Genomic DNA, 21072 nt, shown 5'->3' with positions numbered 1-21072 from the left:
AGACTAAATGTGGGGAGTGACCAACCAACCGAAGAGAGACCGGGCCTGAAGAGTGAGGGCGAGGCTCTCCAGATTCTTGGTCCTGGACAGAGCCTTGATGAGAAGGTCGTCCAAGTAAGGGATCACCGAGACCCCCCCCCCCTTGTCCGTAGCAGGCCGATCACCGGCACAAGGACCTTGGTGAATAGCCTCGGAGCTGTGGCCAGGCCGAAGGGGAGAGCCACAAACTGGAAATGTCCCTCCGGGTCAGCAAATTGGAGGAACCGCTGGTGTCCCGGGAAAAAATAAAAATAAATAAATAAATAAATAAATAAATAAAAAATCGGAACATGGAGGTAGGCGTCCCTGATGTCCACTGAGGAAAGAAACTCCCCCCTGACCCATGGTTGCCACAACCGAACGGAGAGACTCCATGCGTAAGTGGCGCAGGAGGAGATGCCTGTTGAGGAGCTTTAGATCCAATATTGGGCGTACCGAACCCCCTTTTTTGGGAACTACAGAGAGGTTGGAATAAAAACCTCGAAAGCGTTCCCTGGGAGGAACCGGGACAATGACCCCCTGAATGAGGAGGGACTGAAGCACACCCCAAAAGGCCTTTGCCAGAGAGGGAGATCGCGGAGCTCGGGAAAGGAAAAAGCAATCCTTTGGAAGAGATGCAAACTCGATCCAGTAACCGTTGGACACCACATCTGACCAAGGGAGTCCAGCACATGTGTGGTCCAGACGTCCCGGAAGAGTAACAAACGCACCCTCAACCTGAGAAAAATCCACGGGTGGGGGTACCCGCCTTGTGCGCAAAGCGGCCTGAACGGTTATCCGATTTCCAGGATGGGCGAGTCCGGAAGAAGGGAGCCTTGTCCCGAGAAGGCGTCTGCCTAGTCCCCTTCTTTACCCAGAAGGTCCGAAAGGAGGTAGATTTACGGCGGGGGGTAGTACTACGGGCCTTATTTTGAGGTAATAAGGAACTCTTCCCTCCCGTGGCTTCCAAAATGAGCTTGTCTAGGCGCTTACCAAAAAGCCGAGAGCCAGTAAAAGGAAGCTCAGAGAGACTTTTTAGAGGCTGCATCCGCATCCCAGGCTTTGAGCCACGCAGATCTATGGAGAGCCACAAGGTTACCCATGGCAAAAGCAGCACAGCGGGCCGACTGCATGGAAGCAGAACATAGAAAATCTCCCGCTTAAGAAAGCAGGAGAATTAAAATCGGCCAGTTCTTCCGAGGAAGCCCCAGAAGAAATGCCCTGGCGGAGCTGGGAAACCCAAATCGCAAGGGCCCTGGAAACCCAAGCCGAGGCAAAAGGTAGGGAGAAGAGATGAACCCGTAGCCTCAAAGGCAAATTTAGCCAAGGTCTCCACCTTTTTGTCCGCTGGATCCTTAAAGGATGCAGCATCGGACAAAGGTAGGGTAGTGGTCTTAAATAGACGGGAGACTGGTGGGTCCACCGTAGGAGATGAGGTCCACCGGGCCATAAGGTCCTTAGCAAAGGGATAACGCGCTTGAACCTTCTTTATTTCTTGAAACCTCTTGTCAGTGTGCCTCCAGGCAGACTCTAGCAAGGCTTCAAATTCAGCATGGGAGCTGAAAATTTTGGGTGCCGGACGGGCACGATAAAAGGAAACTTCTGGGACAGCGTCCGAAGTTCCTGGGTCCTCTAGGTGAAAGGTGTATCTTATGGCCGAAACCAATGAGTCCACCGTATCTGTCATATCTGCGTGGTCTTCTGAGTCAGACAGAAGCAGCCTCATTACTGGAGACTCAGAACGGCGACTCTGGGAGAGTCTTCTAGAAGAAAGACACTTGCTGGAAGACGTAGCAGAGGGACGGTGCCCATGAGGAGGAGCACCTACGTCTGTACAAAGACTCCGGAGAGGAGTCAGAGGAATGACCCCTATTACGACTGTGAGAGCGTTTAAAATAGGGTGAGGGAGAGCGCGGCTCTCTAGGGGAACGGTGTAAGGAAGACCTCTCTAAGGCAGTCACCACGGAGCGGGAGACCTGCACCAAGTCAGAAAGACTGAAAGAGGGAAGACACCCCTATTGGAGGGGCAGCAGAGCCCACTGGGTCTGGGGAAGCATCCTGAATAGGAATACCAGGAGGGTCAGGAGGTGCAGGTGGAACAAGTGGGTAGAGCAGACCCAGGCATTTTGGAGTTGCAGCCCTTACAAGAATAGTAGGTGACCAGGGCCCCAGGTACCTGTTTAGAGGGAGGAACAGTTCTTGGCTCGGACATGAGTAAAATAAAACAGCCTCACCGCTGCTGTGAGGAAAGGAATGAGAAAGGAGAGAGAAAACAGACAGGGACGGCCGGACCAATCAGAAAAGAGGGGGGTGGATTAGACTGAGGCGCCTCTGACTGGATAACAGACCCCTGCACAGTTCCCATTGGCTAAAGAGATCCACGCTCTCCTAAGGGCACGAACTGCCGAAAAAGAAGGATGCTGGCTGATAATGGCGCCCGCTCCCATCCCCGAAGCATATGTGAGTGCAGGGGAATGGGAGCAAGCGAGAATGCCGGCGCAGCGAGCCGCTGCGAAAGTGAAAGTAAACTGCACCCCGACCGCGTCGCACACGACGCGGCCAGAGAACAGAGGAAAGATGAAGTGAAAAGGCAGCCGCGGCTGCTGCTGAATAACTGCCAAAAGTGAACAAACACAGTCCTACACCACTGACTCCTTTTAGCCCCCTGCATTCCCTAAGTGCCCCCAATAAACGTTAGTGAGTCCTTGCCCAATAGGGACCCCCAACTAGATAGAATAAAAAAAGGAGTGGGACCAAAACAGGGGGGTCTCCTGCAGTTGCGAGCCCCCGCACCTGAAAGAAAAAAAAGGGGGGGGGGGGGGATACTCACCTCAATCTGAAGAACTCACCTAATGAAGTCTTCATTCATAAAGCCTTCAGCCAGCTTTTTTGTCACCTGCATCATGCCGGGCTTGAAAAGCGAGACGAGAAGGGAAAGGTGGGGGACCCATAAGATTTAACCACAGCCGCTGGCCGTTGGCGAGAGGGGGTTGACAGTACATCCACGATGCCTGTGCCCCCTTAATTGCAAAAGGGGAAACAGTGAATGCTATGTTCCCGAGTCCCCACCTGAAAAAAAGGAAAATAAAAAGGGAAGAAAAACTAAACGTCCCTATTCTGGGGGGGGAAAAAATTATTTAGACTAAGTCTGGGGAGAACCCCAGACTAGTGTCCATCTCCTGCGACACTAAGCTTAAACTGATTACCTCAGGCTCTCTAGGCGGGTATATCCAGCTGGGAGGAGCCGATTTTTTTGGTTTCCTTAGTGTCAAGTCTCCTAGCAACAACAGCATATACCCAAGGTCTGTGTCCCCCAATGGAGCCGATAGAGAAAGTTTGTGTTATATAAAAAGGTCGATATGTCACCCATGTCAAAGTTTAGCTTCCTTGAGATGTCAGTCCTAAGACCTGCTACAATCAAGCCTTATAGCTGCAATCAAGCCTTATAGCTGGGTGAAGCGATTCTGATCACAATGTGGTTTAAACTTTGGACATGTCTGGATTTACTGCTTTAAGTCCCTGCACTTTGGCTGATACAATTCAGAAAGCATGGACATACATTCATATCAATCTATGAAAAAGTTTTGGAAAAAAAATGCTAGAACACAGCACCAACCTTTTTCCTCACACAAATTTATCAACAGGCCACACATAGAGAGACCAACTCATATGAAATACTTAGATTTACACAATTTTATACAGACCTGCTGACATTTCTTGAGAACTTCTGGTGTTCTGTGCTCTGCCAGAGATTTGTTGAAAAACTGAATTGCTTCCTTGTACTTTTCTTCTTTATAATAGGAGTTTCCAATACGAGCATAAGCTCTGCAGATAGAAGGAAAAGAAACTTAGTGCACAAAAGATTTTGATATAATCACTACAATATTTCTGTCACGTTTAGAAAGAGAAAAAAAAATAATGTGTAAACAGCAACATTTTTGCAGTTATGAAAAGACTTCAGCTCATGCCATTGGACTCACTTGGCTATTTGTCTATAGTCTTCACGATTTTCTCTTCCTACTTCAATAGCTGTTTCGCACAGCTCTCTGCACCTAGTATAATCCCCTTGTTCAAAGTATACAGCTGGATAACAAGTGAAGAATAGTGAGAAACTGTTTGAAATATAATTTACGTTTCAAATGAACACAACATAATTGTCAAAGTTGACCGAGTCTGAAACGTACCTGCCTGATTCGTAATATAAGTCATGTTAGTAGAGTCAAGTTCCCGGGCTTGAGCATAGTGCTTTAGTGCCGTTTCAAAATCTTTCTTCTTGTAGGCTTCATTGCCAAGCTCCTTCTGTTTTTGAGCCTAATGGCAATAAGATACTTTGAAATATTGGTATGTTAAATCATATTACTCATAAAAGCAGGGGGTCATTGAGGGGTGTATGCAATACCAGACAAAGCCCACAGACAAATGTGGTGCAGTTTCTGAAGAAAGGCAAAACAAACACCTTTATTGCTAGGTATCCATTTCATGCCTTACTGGAGAAAGCATGGCAAGGAAAAGGACTTAATGAGGTGGTCAAAGTTCTTGTGATATAATATGAGCTGGCAGTAAAATTATTTCTAATCCATACTGACCTGTTTTTTGTTTTCTGGGAGGTCTTCTTCCATTGGCTCTGGCTTCGTTTCTTTCTTAGGCTGAGGGGGAGGTGGTGCGGGAGGTTCCTCTTCCTCATCATCAACGCTGCCAAGATCCACTCCAAGTAATACACTAAGTGTTGTCATGACCCTTGGATCTTGCAGCTTCCTGAAAATTTCAAATACATTTTTTATCATGAATTGACCGATTTATCTAACCATCATTGGAAAATAACATTGCTTCAATTAAGTGTTAGTATAATTTGAAAAAAAAAATCACCAAAAATGAATGACAGAGATTCTCTTATCTATATTATAAAATAATCCTTAAATCTTGCAGTATTCATTCTGACTTAGTCTAAAACTAGGCTCCGTTCTCGATATGATGAGACTGTTGGGAAGAGATGGATACAGCACTATAGTGAAAAATGACACCATTAGATAGAAAAAGACACTTAAAATACCTAGCTGCAAATCAGAAAAACCAAACAAAAACACCTTAACTTTAAATGAGCACCATAATATTGGGGGACTGAAGCAGACCCTATTGACTTCAACGGATAAACTTTAAGCCATGATTTGTGACCTGCGCAGAGGTCATTCTTCATAGGACTTGGAAACTACTGGCGACACCTAGCTCTTTATTGATGACACCTTGGGTACTGCGCTACCCATTTATGTCTCTTTACTTTGTTGTTTTGGCTTTATGTTATTTTTTTTTTTTTTTTTTTTTTCAAAAAAAAAAAAAAAAAAAGTTATTAACCAAAACTACAAAACAAAAAAAAAAAATGTAAATAAGGGCAGGTGGTGGGTTACGATGAGGGAGTGAACTGAGAAGATTATAAAATGTATCGTGCTCATGACAGGTACTCTAATATTTGGCCTAGTGGCCTGATTAAAAACCTATGATTTTAGGAATATTTTATAATAAAAAAAAAAAAAAAAAAAAAAAAAATTATATATATACATATATATATATATACACATATATATATATATATATATATATATATATATATATATATATATATATATATATATATATATATATATATATATATATATTTTTTTTTTTTTATTTTTTATTTTTTTTTTATAACTATAAAATTAAGTTTATCTAGCGATTGTCTGAGCTAGTGATTGTGTGTCTGTATACAAGTGTGACGTATACAAGTGAGTACGTTTAGAAGTGAGAGTGACTTAAAATTTAAGGAACTTTGAATTCGGGGAGTTTAATTGAAATATTTTTCTTTTTTACTCTGTTAATACTTGCAATCCCCAAATCTATTATGGCCTCCATGTTGGAAAATGCAGCCCAGTGCACATCTTGCACAGTGTATGCCATCCTTGAACAGCAGTTTGAGGGTGCATATTGTTGTGAGAGATGTGTGCGAGTTGCTCATTTAGAAGCCCAGATCCTGGATATAGAGGAGCGACTGGCAACACTGAGAAGCATTGACAACTTGGAGAGGAGTCTCCTGCTCACTGAGCAAGTAATCTCTGGGGTAGAGGTGGGGGAGGATAGTTGGACGGAGTTGCAGGACAGTCAGGCAGCTAGCTGGATTACAGTAAGAAAACGCAGTAGAGGGAAAAGTGTCAGGGAGGCTAGTCCTGAACTGGAACACCCCAACAAGTTTGCCCAGTTGGCAGATGAGGGGGATGCCATTTCAGAGCTAGCAGTACTGCAGCAAGATACTGCCTCTGACCGCCAGGGGGGGTGTCTGCTCCAGTAAGGAGGGAGGGAGGAGTGCAGGGCAGGCCAGACAGGTACTGGTACTGGGGGACTCAATTATTAGGGGAACAGAAAGGGCAATCTGTCACAAAGACCGGGATCGCCAAACAGTGTGTTGTCTTCCTGGCGCTCGAGTTCGGCACATCGCGGATAGTGTTGACAGGTTGCTGGGTGGGGCTGGAGAGGATCCAGCAGTCATAGTACATATTGGCACCAATGATAAAGTAAGAGGTAGGTGGAGTGTCCTTAAAAATGATTTCAGGGACTTAGGCTGCAAGCTTAAGGCAAGGACCTCCAAGGTAATATTTTCTGAAATATTACCTATACCACAAGCCACACCAGAGAGGCAGTGGGAGATCAGGGAGGTAAATAAGTGGCTCAGAAGCTGCTGTAGGAAGGAGGGGTTTGGGTTCATGGAGAACTAGGCCGACTTCGCTGTCGGTTACCGGCTCTATCGTAGGGACGGGCTGCACCTCAATAGGGAGGGTGCAGCCGTGCTTGGGGAGAAGATGGCTAAAAGGGTAGAGGAGTGTTTAAACTAGGGACTGGGGGGGAGGGAACCTACAACGTAGAGGGGGTATTAATACACCTGGAGGTGGAGCGGAGGGAGGGGTTAGAATAGTTAATAGGGATAGGCTTCATAGGATGAAAAATCATACACCATTGTATTGCATGACGACTATTGCTAGAAGTCTGTGCAATAAAACAGAGGAACTGGAGTGGTTGAGGTCTGAAGAAAATTATGACAGTGGGTATAACAGAGACTTGGTTGGACGATAGCTGTGACTGGGCGGTCAACATACAGGGATATAATCTATTCAGGAAGGATCGGACAAAACAGAAAGGGGGAGGAGTTTGTCTTTATGTAAAGTCCAGTCTGAAGGCCGCACTGCGGGAGGATATATGGGAGGGAAACGTTAATGTGGAGTCATTATGGGTAGAAATATATGGAGATTTAAAAAAAAAAAATTCGGGTAGGGGTTTGTTATAAACCGCCAAACATAATGGAAGAGGTAGAAGATCAACTACTGAAGCAAATAAACAAGGCAGCAAATCAAAATGAGGTGATAATAATGGGGGACTTTAACTATCATGATATAAACTGGGAAACTGAGACCTGTGAATCTCATAAAGGAAACATGTTTCTGACTATAGCTAAAGACAATTATCTGTCCCCAATGGTACAGAACCCGACCAGAGGGGGCGCCCTACTAGACTTAACCAATTAACCAACAGACCTGATAGAGTAACTAATGTGCAGGTAGAAGGACACCTAGGAAATAGTGATCATAACATAAATTATAACTTGTTCTTCAATAAGAGAATCTCTCGAGGGGCCACAAAAACAATGAACTTTAGGAAGGCAGAGTTCGATCAACTCAGAGAAGCCCTTAACAATATAAAATGGAATAATGACCTCAAAAATATGAATACTGACACTAAATGGGAGACTTAAAAATCTTAAATTGTCACTGTAAGATGTATATACTTTATAGGAATAAAGGGGTCAGAAATAAAAATTAAAAAAAAAAACACAATATGGATGAATAAAAATGTTAAGGGGGCAATAAATGACAAAAATAAATCATTTAAACTACTAAAACAGGACGTCAGTGAAGAAGCATTAGAAAGCTATAGAGAAAAAGTTAAAATACAGATAAAAGCCGCAAAAATAGACACAGAAAGACTCATTGCCAAAGAGTAGAACTAACCCCAAAATGTTCTTTAACTATATAAATAGCAAAAAGGTCAAACATGAAAGTGTAGGCCCTTTAAAAAATGAGGAAGAAATTCTAAATGGGGATCAGGAAAAAGCAAATATATTAAACAAGTTCTTCTCCACTGTGTTCACAGAGGAAAATGAAATGCCAGGTGAAATACAGTGTGATAAGGTAAACTCCCCAGTACAGGTCACCTGTCTAACCCAGGAATAAGTACAGTGCCGCCTACAAAAAAAAAAAAAAATCTAAATAGACAAAATCACCAGGTGCAGATGGCATTCACCCCCGTGTTCTAAAGGAATTATGGTAATAGACCTCTATTTTTAATATTTAAGGACTCTATGGTAACAGGGACTGTTCCCCAGGACTGGTACATGGCAGAAGTGGTGCCAATATTTAAAAAAAGGGGACAAAAGGTGACCCCGGGAATTACAGACCTGTTAGTTTAACCTCAGTTGTATGTAAATAGTTTGAGGGTTTTCTAAGGGATGCTATTTTGGAGTATATTGATAAAAATAAATGTATGACTCCATATCAGCATGGATTTATGAGGGATTGGTCCTGTCAAACTAACCTGTTCAGCTTTTATGAGGAGGTGAGCTCCAGACTGGACCAGGGGGAATCACTGGATGTCGTATATCTGGATTTTTTCAAAGCGTTTGATACGGTGCCACATAAAAGATTGGTGCATAAAATGAGAAGGATGGGGCTGGGGGAGAATGTGTGCAAGTGGGTAAGTAACTGGCTCAGTGATAGGAAACAGAGGGTGGTTATTAATGGTACTTATTCTAATTGGGTGACTGTTAACTAGGGGTCAGTCTTGGGTCCTGTTCTATTTAATATATTCATTAATGACCTTGTAGAGGGGTTGAATAGTAAAGTAGCAATCTTTGCAGATGATACTAAACTCTGCAAAGCGGTAAACACTATAGAGGACAGTGCACAGTTACAAATGGATCTGGATATGTTGGAGGTTTGGGCTCGGAAGTGGCAGATGAGGGTTAACACTGATAAATGTAAGGTAATGCACATGGGGAGGAAAAATTCGGGACGGGGTTATATATTAAATGGGAGAACACTTGGGACGACTGACATGGAAAAGGACTTAGGAGTCTTAGTCAATAGTAAATTGAGCTGTAGTGACCAGTGTCAGGCAGCTGCGGCCAAGGCAAATAAAATCATGGGGTGCATCAATCGGGGCATAGATGCCCACGACAAGGAAATAATTCTACCACTGTACAAATCACTAGTCAGACCACACAGAATACTGTGTACAGTACTGGGCACCAGTGTACAAGAAAGATATAGTGGAGCTGGAGAGAGTTCAAAGACGGGAAACCAGGGTAATACGGGGAATGGGAGGACTACAGTACCCAGAACGATCAAAATTGGGTTTATTTAGTTTAGAAAAAAGAAGGCTTAGGGGAGACCTAATAACTATGTATTAATATATCAGGGGACAGTACAGCGATCTCTCCCATGATTATTTATACCCAGGACTGTATTTATAACAAGGGGGCATCCTCTATGGTTAGAGGAAAGAAGGTTTCTACACCAGCACAGACGGGGGTTCTTTACTGTAAGAGCAGTGAGGCTGTGGAATTCTCTCCCGGAGGAGGTGGTCATGGTGAACTCTAAAAAAAAAAGAGTTCAAAAAAGGGGTCTGGATGCATTCTTGGAGAACAACAACATCATCGGTTATGTACACAAGATTTATAGGGACAGAACGTTGATCCAGAGATTTATTCTGACTGCCATATTTGGAGTCGGGAAGGAATTTTTACCTCTAGTGTGAGTTTTTTTTTGCCTTCCCCCTGGATCAACTCAGTAGGGACTTATTAGAGATATATGTTGAACTAGACTGGACTGTGGTCTTTTTTCAACCTTATGAACTATGTAAATATGGAAATGTCAGCACAGGATGGCCATCAGTGCGGTGCAGGTATCCCCCAGCTTGCCAGGCTGGATATACAAACAGTTCTCCCCTCAAGGAAACAGCACCTTGCTTGAAAAAAGGCTTGTCAGCCGAAACATCGCACGTTATGCTCTAATGCAATAAAGATTTTTGCCTGCACTCAACCCCGACCTTGTGACTGGTGCGGTTTCCTTGAGGGGAGAAAAAAAATTATATATATATATATATATATATATATATATATATATATATATATATATATATATATATATATATATTATATATATATATATATATATATATATATATATATATATATATATATATATATATATATATATATATATATATATATATATATATATTTAATATAAGAATTTGATTTGTGATGTAAACAATGGTCTATTGTTTAAAGGGGTTATCCAGGAAAAAAAAACTTTTTTTCTATCTATCAACTGGCTCCAGAAAGTTAAACAGATTTGTAAATTACTTACATTAAAAAATCTTAATCCTTTCAGTACTTATGACCTGCTGAAGTTGACTTGTTATTTTCTGTCTAAGTGCTCTCTGATGACACCTGTCTCGGGAACCGCCCAGTTTAGAAGCAAATCCCCATAGCAAACCTCTTCTACTCTGTGCAGTTCCTGAGACAAGCAGAGATGTCAGCAGAGAGCACTTTTGCCAGACAGAAAACAACGACTCAACTTCAGCAGCTGATAATTATTGAAAGGATTAAGATTTTTTAATAGAAGTAATTTACAAATCTGTTTAACTTCCTGGAGCCAGTTAAAAAATAAATAAAAAGTTTTTCCCTGGAATACCCCTTTAAGTTAGGTTAGGGTCTAGGATGAGCCAAGAAAAGCAGCAGCTGAACACTTCTTTCTCCAGTTCACTGAAGGAGATGGATTCTATGTGAAGTCTGTGGAGAGCCATGGAGACAAGCGAGCTAGTGATGGAAGCACTCGGCCACATGCCTTTCGTAACTCATTTTAATGATCAAAAGTGTTCTAAGCAATGAAGAACTCAACCGATTAAAAAACTTTTCACATCTCTGCAACAGGTCAAAGGTTTTTTGAAATGATAGCAAGGTTGCATTCCCTCCACAATTTGACCATTCGATGCACAGATACAATTTCGGAAGCTCAAATCGACCTGAAATCATATCTATGTATGGACATGTACAGACAGATATAGAGCTATTAACTATTATGGGGCAGAGGACCCAATCGTAGTCTGCTAGTGACTACGATCTGGTCATTTTCTCAGGGGATCCGATTTGACTCAGACTGAAAATCGTGGTCTGCCACAATTTTCAGTCCGTTTCAAAAAGCGGATCCCCTAAGAAAATGATCAGATTGTAGTCACTAGCAGACTACAATCGGGTCTGCAGCCCCATAATAGACTTCTTAAAAAAAATAGAGGGGACACTGAAACACCACAATTTAACTCCAAGTTAATCACACTGTCTACTCAGGAAGCAACACTGATTGACAATTTCACATGCTGTTGTGCAAATGTAACACAACAGATGGAATTTATGGCAATTCGCAAGACATTAAAGGAGTGGTTCTGCAGGTCATGAACATAGACTACTTCTTAGTTCCTATGCTTCCTGGCTGATGTTTTGGTCACTTTTGAATGCTGGCAGTGCTTTCACTCTAGTGGTAGCATGAAACGGAGTCTACAACCCACAAAAGTGGCGCAGGTAGTGCAGCTCATCCAGGATGACATCAATGCAAGCTGTGGCAAGAAGGTTTGCTGTGTCTGTCAGCATAGTGTCCACAGCATGGAGGCGCTATCAGAAGACAGGCCAGTACATCACGAGACGTGGAGGAGGCCAACAACCCAGCAGTAGGACCGCCTTTGTGCAAGGAGAAACAGAAGGAGCACTGCCAGAGCCCTGCAAAATGACCTCCAGCAGACCACAACTGTGCATGTGTCCACTCAAACAGTGAGAAACAGACTCCATGAGGGCCCCACGTCCACAGGTGGGGGTTGCGCTTACAGCCGAACACCGTGCAGGACGTTTAGCATTTGCCAGAACACCAAGATTGGCAAATTAGCCACTGGCACCCTGTACTCTTCACAGATGAAAGCAGGTTCACACTGAGCACGTGACAGATGTGAGAGTCTGGAGACGCAGTGGAGAATGTTCTGCTGCCTGCAACATCCTCTAGCATAACCGGTTTGGCGGTGGGTCAATAATGGTATGGGGTGGCATTTCTTTGGGGCCGCATAGCCCTCCATGTGCTTGCCAGAAGTAGCCTGACTGCCATTAGGTACCGAGATGAGATCCTCAGACCTCTTGTGAAACCAAATGCTGGTGCGGTTGGCCCTGAGTTCCTCCTAATGCAAGACCTCATGTGGCTGGAGTGTCAGCAGTTCCTTCAAGAGGAAGGCATTGATGCTATGGGCTGGCCCGCCCGTTCCCCAGACCTGAATTCTATTGAGCACATCAGGGACATCATGTCTCGCTCCATTCACTAACGCCACGTTGCACCACAGACTATCCACGAGTTGGCGGATGCTTTAGTCCAGGTCTGGGAGGACTCAGGAGACCATCCGCCATCTCATCAGGAGCATGCCCAGGCGTTGAAGGGAGGTAATACGGGATCGTGGAGGCAACACACTACTGAGCCTCATTTTGACTTGTTTTAACCCCTTAAGGACCGGAGGTTTTTCCGTTTTTGCATTTTCGTTTTTTGCTCCTTGCCTTTAAAAAATCATAACTCTTTCAATTTTGCACCTAAAAATCCATATGATGGCTTATTTTTTGCGCCACCAATTCTACTTTGTAATGACGTCAGTCATTTTGCCCAAAAATCTACGGTGAAGCGGGAAAAAAAATCATTGTGCGACAAAATTGAAAAAAAACCCGCTGTTTTGTAACTTTTGGGGGCTTCCGTTTCTACGTAGTACATTTTTCGGTAAAAATGACACCTCATATGTATTCTGTAGGTCCATACGATTAAAATGATACCCTACTTATATAGGTTTGATTTTGTCGGACTTCTGGAAAAAATCATAACTACATGCAGGAAAATTTATGTTTAAACTTTTTAATTTTTCCGTGTATGGGCTGGTATGAGGGCTCATTTTTTGCGCCGTGATCTGAAGTTTTTAACGGTACCATTTTTGCATTGATAGGACTTATTGATCACTTTTTATTCATTTTTAAATGATATAAAAAGTGACCAAAAATGCACTATTTTGGACTTTGGAATTTTTTTGCGCGCACGCCATTGACCGAGCGGTTTAATTAATGATATATTTTTATAATTCGGACATTTCCGCACGCGGTGATACCACATATGTTTATTTTTATTTTTATTTACACTGTGTTTTTTTTTTTATTGGAAAAGGGGGGTGATTCAAACTTTTAATAGGGGAGGAGTTAAATGATCTTTATTCACTTTTTTTTCACTTTTTTTTGCAGTGTTATAGGTCCCATAGGGACCTATAACACTGCACACACTGATCTTCTATGTTGATCACTGGTTTCTCATAAGAAACCAGTGATCAACGATTCTGCCGGATGACTGCTCATGCCTGGATCTCAGGCACTGAGCAGTCATTCGGCGATCGGACAGCGAGGAGGCAGAAAGGGGCCCTCCCGCTGTCCTGTCAGCTGTTCGGGATGCCGCGATTAGCCGCGGCTATCCCGAACAGCCCGACTGAGCTAGCCGGGAACTTTCACTTTCACTTTTAGCCGCGCGGCTCAGCTTTGAGCGCGCGGCTAAAGGGTTAATAGCGCGCGGCGCCGCTGCGCGCTATTAGAGGCGGGTCCCGGCTTCACTATGACGCCGGGCCCGCCATGATATGACGCGGGGTTACTGTGTAACCCCGCGTTATATCAGAAGAGCAGGACCAAGGACGTACCGGTACGTCCTTGGTCCTTAAGGGGTTAAGGACATTACATCAAAATTGGATCAGCCTGTAGTGTGGTTTCCCCTTTGATTTTGACTCCATATCCAGACCTTCACGGGTTGATAAAGTTGATTTCCATTGATCAATTGTGCGATTTTGTTGTGAGCACATTCAACTATGTAAAGTTGATGGCCTCTTTTTTTTCAACCTAACAAACTATGTTATTGCCGGAGTACCCCTTTAAAGGGTGTGTTCACGTGTTTAGGTTCTTATTTTTGATAATTGAAGACAAAGCCAGAAACAGATCATAAATGGAGGACATATATAAAAAAGGAAATACTGAGAATCCCCCCCCTTTTTAAAGCTTTGTATTCAATAATTAAAACCCAAACGTGTGAACACACACTTAGGCCAGTAAGGAGACCAATGTCGATTAAATGACTCATACAGACAGGAGAACATAACTTTGAAAAAAGGGATAAATCATGTCTTTATTTTTTTAAATAACACCTTCATATCCAATGTCTGCCTCTGAAGGAAGCAACTTCAATAAACACCTCTTCATGTTTCCAATAATACTCACGTGCCAAGATCAGATGGTTTGTTTCTTAGTTGTTCTATAAGCTCTTTGTAGCTTGGATCATTAAGGAGGGCTCGTGTACGAGGGTCAGACTCTAGTTTCTGGAATAAGTTAGGGGAGTTGAACGGATTCATGAACTTTCTCTCTGTGGGAAAAAAAAAAAAAATATCTAATAAGTAATACATCTTAAAGACAGAGAGACGCTTTTCAGCTCAATCATCAATGAACTTGTACCTGCTAGCCTTGCCTCCATATTTTGCAGGCCCTCTTTAAGCTGGGCATTTGTTGGCTCATGTCTTAAACCTTCCTCATAGGTTTTCTTGGCTTCCTCAAAGCGATTAAGGAATTCCAATGCTGCAGCTTTTCGTGAATATCCCTAGACAGGAAGAGGGCATTAAATGAATAGTCAGTCAATAAGATACTATAAAGTAATCAATTATACAAGTTGTAGTTACATCTACAAAGCTCAACTACAACACAGGAACCACCAAGAACACATGCGATAGGAAATTTACATCTTTAACTAGATATAAAAAGGAGTTATTCCATGATTGGAATTTTTCCACAATCCACAGGACAGGAGATAAGTAGCTTAACGATGAAGATACCATCACTGGGATTCCTATCACAAGAATAGAAGTGAATAAAGAAGAGGCAAACATGCCCAGCCACTGTTCTATTCACCATCTATGGAATTTCAGAACATAAAATCACTATAGAATACTAAGAGCCCTCAGTAATCTGCAATATTCGTGTCAGTGGCCACAGACAGAACACTGCAAACCATTGGCCTGACGACCACTGGTGTTCTGGCTATAGTCATTACTGAAAGAGCCAAAAGCAGAAGCTCATGAATACCACAGGCTTAATTCTGTGCCCGTAAGGTGGTAGTGATGTCCTGGAAGGATACCCCTCCTCCCCATCTGTCTAGATGGCTGAATCTGGTAAACCATTATGTCCCGTTGTACCAGGCATTGTACATGATTCGCAAGTCCCCTAAGAAATTTGACAAAATGTGGACCCCCCTGGCTTCTCCTAGATGTGTCGGCTGCCCCCCAGGCTAGATTGTCCCGGTAGCTCTCCTACAGTGTGCTACTGTTCTCTCTGAGAGGGGACTGGGATGGGGGGGGGGGGGGGGGGGTTGTTACCAGGAAGTGCGCATGAGCGAGTGTGTGTCTGTTTGTGCTGGGCTTTCTCCGGTTGGGTCTCAGATGTGCCCTTCCTTACTGCTGATGGATGTTTTTATATGTATTGCTCCCTGTCATTATGGTGTAATCGGTCTCTGGGACCTACGGAGGCTGTTTATGTTTACCTTGTTGATAATGTTTGTTAATTAAAATGCAAAACTAAATAAAAAAAAATTATAATGAATACCACAGGCTGCAGAGGATATGGTTGCTCACTAGTCTGCCGAGATTAACGTTGATTTTATCAGACGTGTGGTGCTTAACTTGGAATTCCCATCACCAGGCTTATGCTACCCTTAGACATAAAATTCTCTTAAGTCTCTTTAAAGACATAAGCATTTCTTAGTCTTGCTTTTGTCAGCACTAGACCATTCTATAACCTTCTTCCTTATAGCATCTCACTACGATACAAACTTAAATGGGTACTCCAGGGAAGTGTGTAATATATACACTGCTAAAAAAATAAATAAATAAAAAAGGGAACACTAAGATAACACACAGATCTGAATGAATAAACTAATCGTATGAAATACTTTCGTCTTTACATAGTTGAAAGTGCGGACAACGAAATCACACAAAAATTATCAATGGGACTCAAATTTATCAACCTATGGAGGTCTGGATATGGAGTCACATTCAAAATCAAAGTGGAAAACCACACTACAGGCTGATCCAACTTTGATGTAATATCCTTATAACAAGTCAATATGAGGCTCAGTAGTGTGTGTGGCCTCCACGTGCCCATATGACCTCTCTATAACGCCTGGGCATGGTCCTGATGAGGTGGCAGATTGTCTTCCGAGGGGATTTCCTCCAAGACCTGGACTAAAGCATCTGCCAATTCCTGGACAGTCTGTGGTGCAACATGGTGTTGGTGGATGGAGCGAGACATGATGTCCCAGATGTGCTCAATCAGATTCAGGTCTGGGGAACAGACGGGCCAGTCCATAGCATCAATGCCTTCCTCTTGCAGGAACTGCTGACACACTCCAGCCACATGAGGTCTAGCATTGTATTGCATTAGGAGGAACCCAGGGCCAACCGCACCAGCATATGCAACATGCTGGAGGATGTTGCAGGCAGCAGAAGGTTCTCCACGGCATCTTCAAACTCTGTCACATGTGCTTAGTGTGAAGCTGCTTTCATCTGTGAAGATCACAGTGCACCAGTGGTGAATTTGACAATCTTGGTTATCTCTGGCAAATGTCCTGTACAGTGTTGGGCTGTAAGCACAACCCCCACCTGTGGACGTCGGACCCTCATAGAGTCTTTTTCTGTCCATTTGAGTACACACACACATATTTGTAGGCTGCTGGAGGTAGTTTTGCAGGGCTCTGGCAGTGCGCCTCCTGCTCCTCCTTGCAAAAAGGCGGAGGTAGCGGTCCTGCTGCTGGGTTGTTGCCCTTCTACGGCCTCCACCACGTCTCCTGACATACTGGCCTGTCTCCTGGTAGCGCTTCCATGCTCTGGACATTACGCTGACAGACACAGCAAACCTTCTTGCCACAGCTTGCATTGATGTGCCATCCTGGATGAGCTGCAATACCTGAGCCACTTGTGAAAGAAGAAGATGTCCAGTGGTAACAAACTCATCCCGGCAATCTTCTGTACGGGGCCCCTCCATTCATCTGTATGGAAGTGTTCCTGTGTCTCCGCCTCTCCAATAAAAATGAATGAAGAGGCAGTGCTTGCACCAGCTGACCTACTGGGTACAAAACGTGTTTCAGCAGCGCTGAGCCAGGGCTGTGCCCCCGTACGGTAGATCAGCCCCCCCACCCTACCTGTATGGAAGTCCAAGCGGCCCCCCCACCCACGATCAGACATTTATTCCCTATCCTGCAGATAAGTGGTACATTTCTTAACCCTGGACTTCTTTAAATAGGTTGATGACATAGATGGGCTATGGGTTTAGCCCCCGGAGTAGATGAAATATGTACTCTGTCCCCTCAAAGCTTGCAGAAGACACAGATTATAACAGCTTTATCCATTGTAGTCATACCTTTCCCCAGTCTGGCTTCAGCTCAACCGTTTTGGAGCCATCTTCTAGGGCTTTGGCATATTCCCTCTTTTTGGCGTAGGCTGCTGAGCGATTACTATACAGCACGTGGTTCTTGGGGTCAAGTTTGATGGCTTCTGTGTAGCATCGCACTGCTTCTTCTAGATCCCCAGCTGAAAGAGCTTTGTTGCCCTTCTCTTTTAATTCATTAGCCTGATAAAGAGAGCAAGGAAGAAATGTGAATGTACACAAATCTTTATTTTACATAAAGCTATGACATTTCATGTACATATTATAGGAAGGAACTACCAAAACTATAAACCGCTGTATCTGTGCACCACATACAGCACATCCCTAGGTATTCCTACACTACATCTCGAAATGTAACATCTATCTAATATAATAGTATAGATCAGATATGTATAACTCTAGCCCTTGATATCACCAACTTATATTTGTTCCCCCCCCCCCCCCCCAATATTTAGTCTGAATCAATGTACTTCTATTTACTATGTAAATATTTGGACAGCATTGTCATATTACAGATGGCACACATACTATCACTTCTATAGTTTGCAAACCAATGCTTAACCCCTTATGTTCCACAACCCTCTAATTCTACCACCCCCACACTGACTCACTCAGGGCAGCGTGGGTTGGATAGAAAGGCACAGTTGTGACGATTTTCTTTTCTGCAGAGAACCATACAATTCCTAAGCTGAAAGGCAATTTTACAAAGTATAGGTTTCTCTTAACCCCTTAAAGACCAGACATATGTGGGTGGGTTTTTAGCACTTGTAGAATCCGCCCTGAGAATTAGTCCTGAGTCAACATGAAGCTGGTACATGGTTGTCTCGTGACAGCTGAGCTCATGCACTGATGTCTGAGATCGGAAGAACCTCAGTTCCCGGCCATCTAAACCCTCTGAAACAATTGAGAGCGACCGTGGCAGGATCAAACAATCAGCCCTTGCGACCTAAAATGGACTCCAGGGCTGTCTGTACACAGGCTACACTAAATGACAACAGCCTGAGTCACACTACTACAATTCACAATGTATGATGTATTAGCATACAGGCGTATGGTAATACATCATAAGTTTAAAGTAAACAAGTGGAGTAAGCCTTTCAAGCGGATATTCAGATCACAATATTTATGCCCTAGGATAGGCTGTCATCAAGAGATCAGTGGGGGAAGGGGCATTCCTCCATACTGTACAGGTGTATAGTAGGTTTGTCATATTCTCCAGAATGAAGGATTTACTCAAAGGTTTTGCCATGACCTTCCTTCCCAAAATCGGGACGCTTGGGCCCAGAGTTAATACTGTCCCTTATTGAATCACTAGCGGCACAGATACTCCGCCTCGGCCTGTGATTGGCTGAGGGGCAGTATGACACACTAACCCCCAATTAGGGATCGACCAAAATTTATGATTTTTTTGGAGCCGATACCGATAACCTGTGAACTTTTAGGCCAATAGCCGATAACTGATACCGATATTCCTTGCATATACATGATGGCACAGTCAAATATATATAACTCATCTCTGACTGTGCCATCATATAGTGAGCGGTGAAAGGCAGGTAAAAAATAGCAAAGGGTTTACCTTTTTTGCCCCCTGCTTGGGTGAGGCTGAGGCCTCTTAGATTTATTACAGAAATAGCACAGCAGCAGAGTATTTCTGGAGGGAACTGTAGTGAGGCAGACTGTCTACTTCACTACACTTCCTGCCAGAAACACTCTGTGCTGCTGGGAAGCCTACTCCATCTTCTATCTGCCTTTCACCGCCCCCTACATGACGGCACAGTCAGAGATATAAGTTATATTTCACATATAACTTATAAGTCAGACTGTGCCATCATATAGGGAGCAGTGAAAGGCAGGTAGAAGATACATGCAACTATACAATTCATAAGCCACCCACCCACCCTGGCCATGCTAGAGCGCGCGGGGAAAAATAAATAAAAATAAAAATAAAAAAAAAAGAGAAAGAGAAACACAAAAAACCTTCTGCTCACCTTGTCCCTGCAGATTCCGTTCCCCTCCGTGCGGTCCGAGGTGTCCTCTCTTCATTATTCACCTTGTAGGACCTTTCCCTTTTCAGCCAATCACCGGCCGCTGAGGTGTCACGTATCAAGCCAGTGATTGGCTGAAGGGGAAAGGACTTGTTCTGCAGCAAATACACTAGGTTTGAAGTCTGCCCGGCAAACCTAGTGTATGTTACTGCAGGACAAGAAAAGGTGACAAGGGGGGAATGAAAGAGACAGTGGGAAATGTGACAAGGGGGGGGGGGGGGGGGAGATGTGAAATTTCAATGCAAAAACATTGTACCACATTTGGTAAAAATTTCTAGACCTAATCATACCGCCAGGGAGGTTAATGGAGCAGCTGTTCATTCTGACTCATTGGAAAGGTTTGTCTAAAAGGACAGAACCCCTTAAGGACATGTTCACGCAGTTTTTGGCCCCTTTTACTTAGGTTAGGTTCATATCTGTGTCAGAGCTCTGTTTACAGAATCCATTAACCCCTTAAGGCCAATTTTTTTTTACATTTTCATTTATCCTTCTCACCTTTTAAGAGCCATAACTCTTACATTTCCATCCACAGACCCATATGTTTTTTTTGTGCAACCAAATTTTAAGATGTATGTTAAAACCAAAATAATATTTGCGTTTATAGCAATCATTAGATTACTAATACTGTTCAGTGCTATACATATGAATCGTCGATAGAAGGAATGCAGACCAGAGAAGACGACCCCAGGAGAGCAGGGGAGGAGACCTCGATCCGCTTTAAGCATAAATGTATGTCCTAGTACGTTAAGACTATGTTCACACAGTATTTTGGCCCCTTCTACTTAGGCTAGGTCCTGTGTCAGAGCTTTGTTTGCAGAATCCATGCAAATAGTGAGGCATAAGTGTAATTAAAAATAGTTTTCTATGCTCAAATCTTGCTAATAAACAGACACCAGACAGACCGCATTAAAGTCAATAGGGGTCATCCTGCTCTGTTTTTTCTGTCACAGATGAGACTTAAACTAAAAAATTAATAAACCTGCCATTTTTTTGAACAGTACTTAGTTTTCTAAAATAATGACTCTTAAAGTGTTACCATCATTTAAAAGCTTTTGACATGTTGCCCAGACATGTCAGAAGTTTTGATTATACTGGTTCTCACTCATGCGCCCTGCCGTGATCCTTAGTTATAATCCAGGGAAGTGCGCAGCATCACGCTCTACTCTGCAGCTAACTGTAAGATCCAACCTTTTTTCTGTATAGACATATTTGAGGTCAGATTTGATTGACAGCTGGAAAGTGAGCTGGACACTGCTGTGAACTTGCCCAGATTATAACTAGCTATCACAGTGATCAAAACTTTTGACATCCCTGGACAACATTTAAAAGTTGTCCAAGGGTCTAAAACGGAATACAGTCTACTTTGGTCTCATGAAAAATCCACTTGTCCTGGTA

General features: G+C 43.3%; 1 protein-coding gene across 3 annotated transcripts in view; it reads right to left on the bottom strand.

Annotated features, from left to right (window-relative positions):
- STIP1 (stress induced phosphoprotein 1) overlaps nucleotides 1-21072 on the bottom strand; it is an 86484-nt gene that overhangs the window by 24539 nt on the left and 40873 nt on the right. For all 3 annotated transcript variants that reach the window (XM_056527262.1, XM_056527264.1, XM_056527263.1), the window contains 7 exons: nucleotides 17606-17815; nucleotides 14654-14795; nucleotides 14423-14564; nucleotides 4605-4773; nucleotides 4203-4329; nucleotides 3999-4101; nucleotides 3723-3843 (listed from right to left, as the gene is read on the bottom strand). In XM_056527262.1, coding sequence (XP_056383237.1) covers nucleotides 3723-3843; nucleotides 3999-4101; nucleotides 4203-4329; nucleotides 4605-4773; nucleotides 14423-14564; nucleotides 14654-14795; nucleotides 17606-17815 — 1014 coding nt within the window. The remainder of the gene's footprint in view (nucleotides 1-3722; nucleotides 3844-3998; nucleotides 4102-4202; nucleotides 4330-4604; nucleotides 4774-14422; nucleotides 14565-14653; nucleotides 14796-17605; nucleotides 17816-21072) is intronic.

This window comes from Hyla sarda, chromosome 6, assembly GCF_029499605.1.
Source record: "Hyla sarda isolate aHylSar1 chromosome 6, aHylSar1.hap1, whole genome shotgun sequence".
In the NCBI taxonomy this organism is placed as follows: domain Eukaryota; kingdom Metazoa; phylum Chordata; class Amphibia; order Anura; family Hylidae; genus Hyla; species Hyla sarda.
The sequence above is the reverse complement of the archived record's forward strand: the minus strand, read 5'-3'. Positions and strand labels throughout refer to the sequence as shown.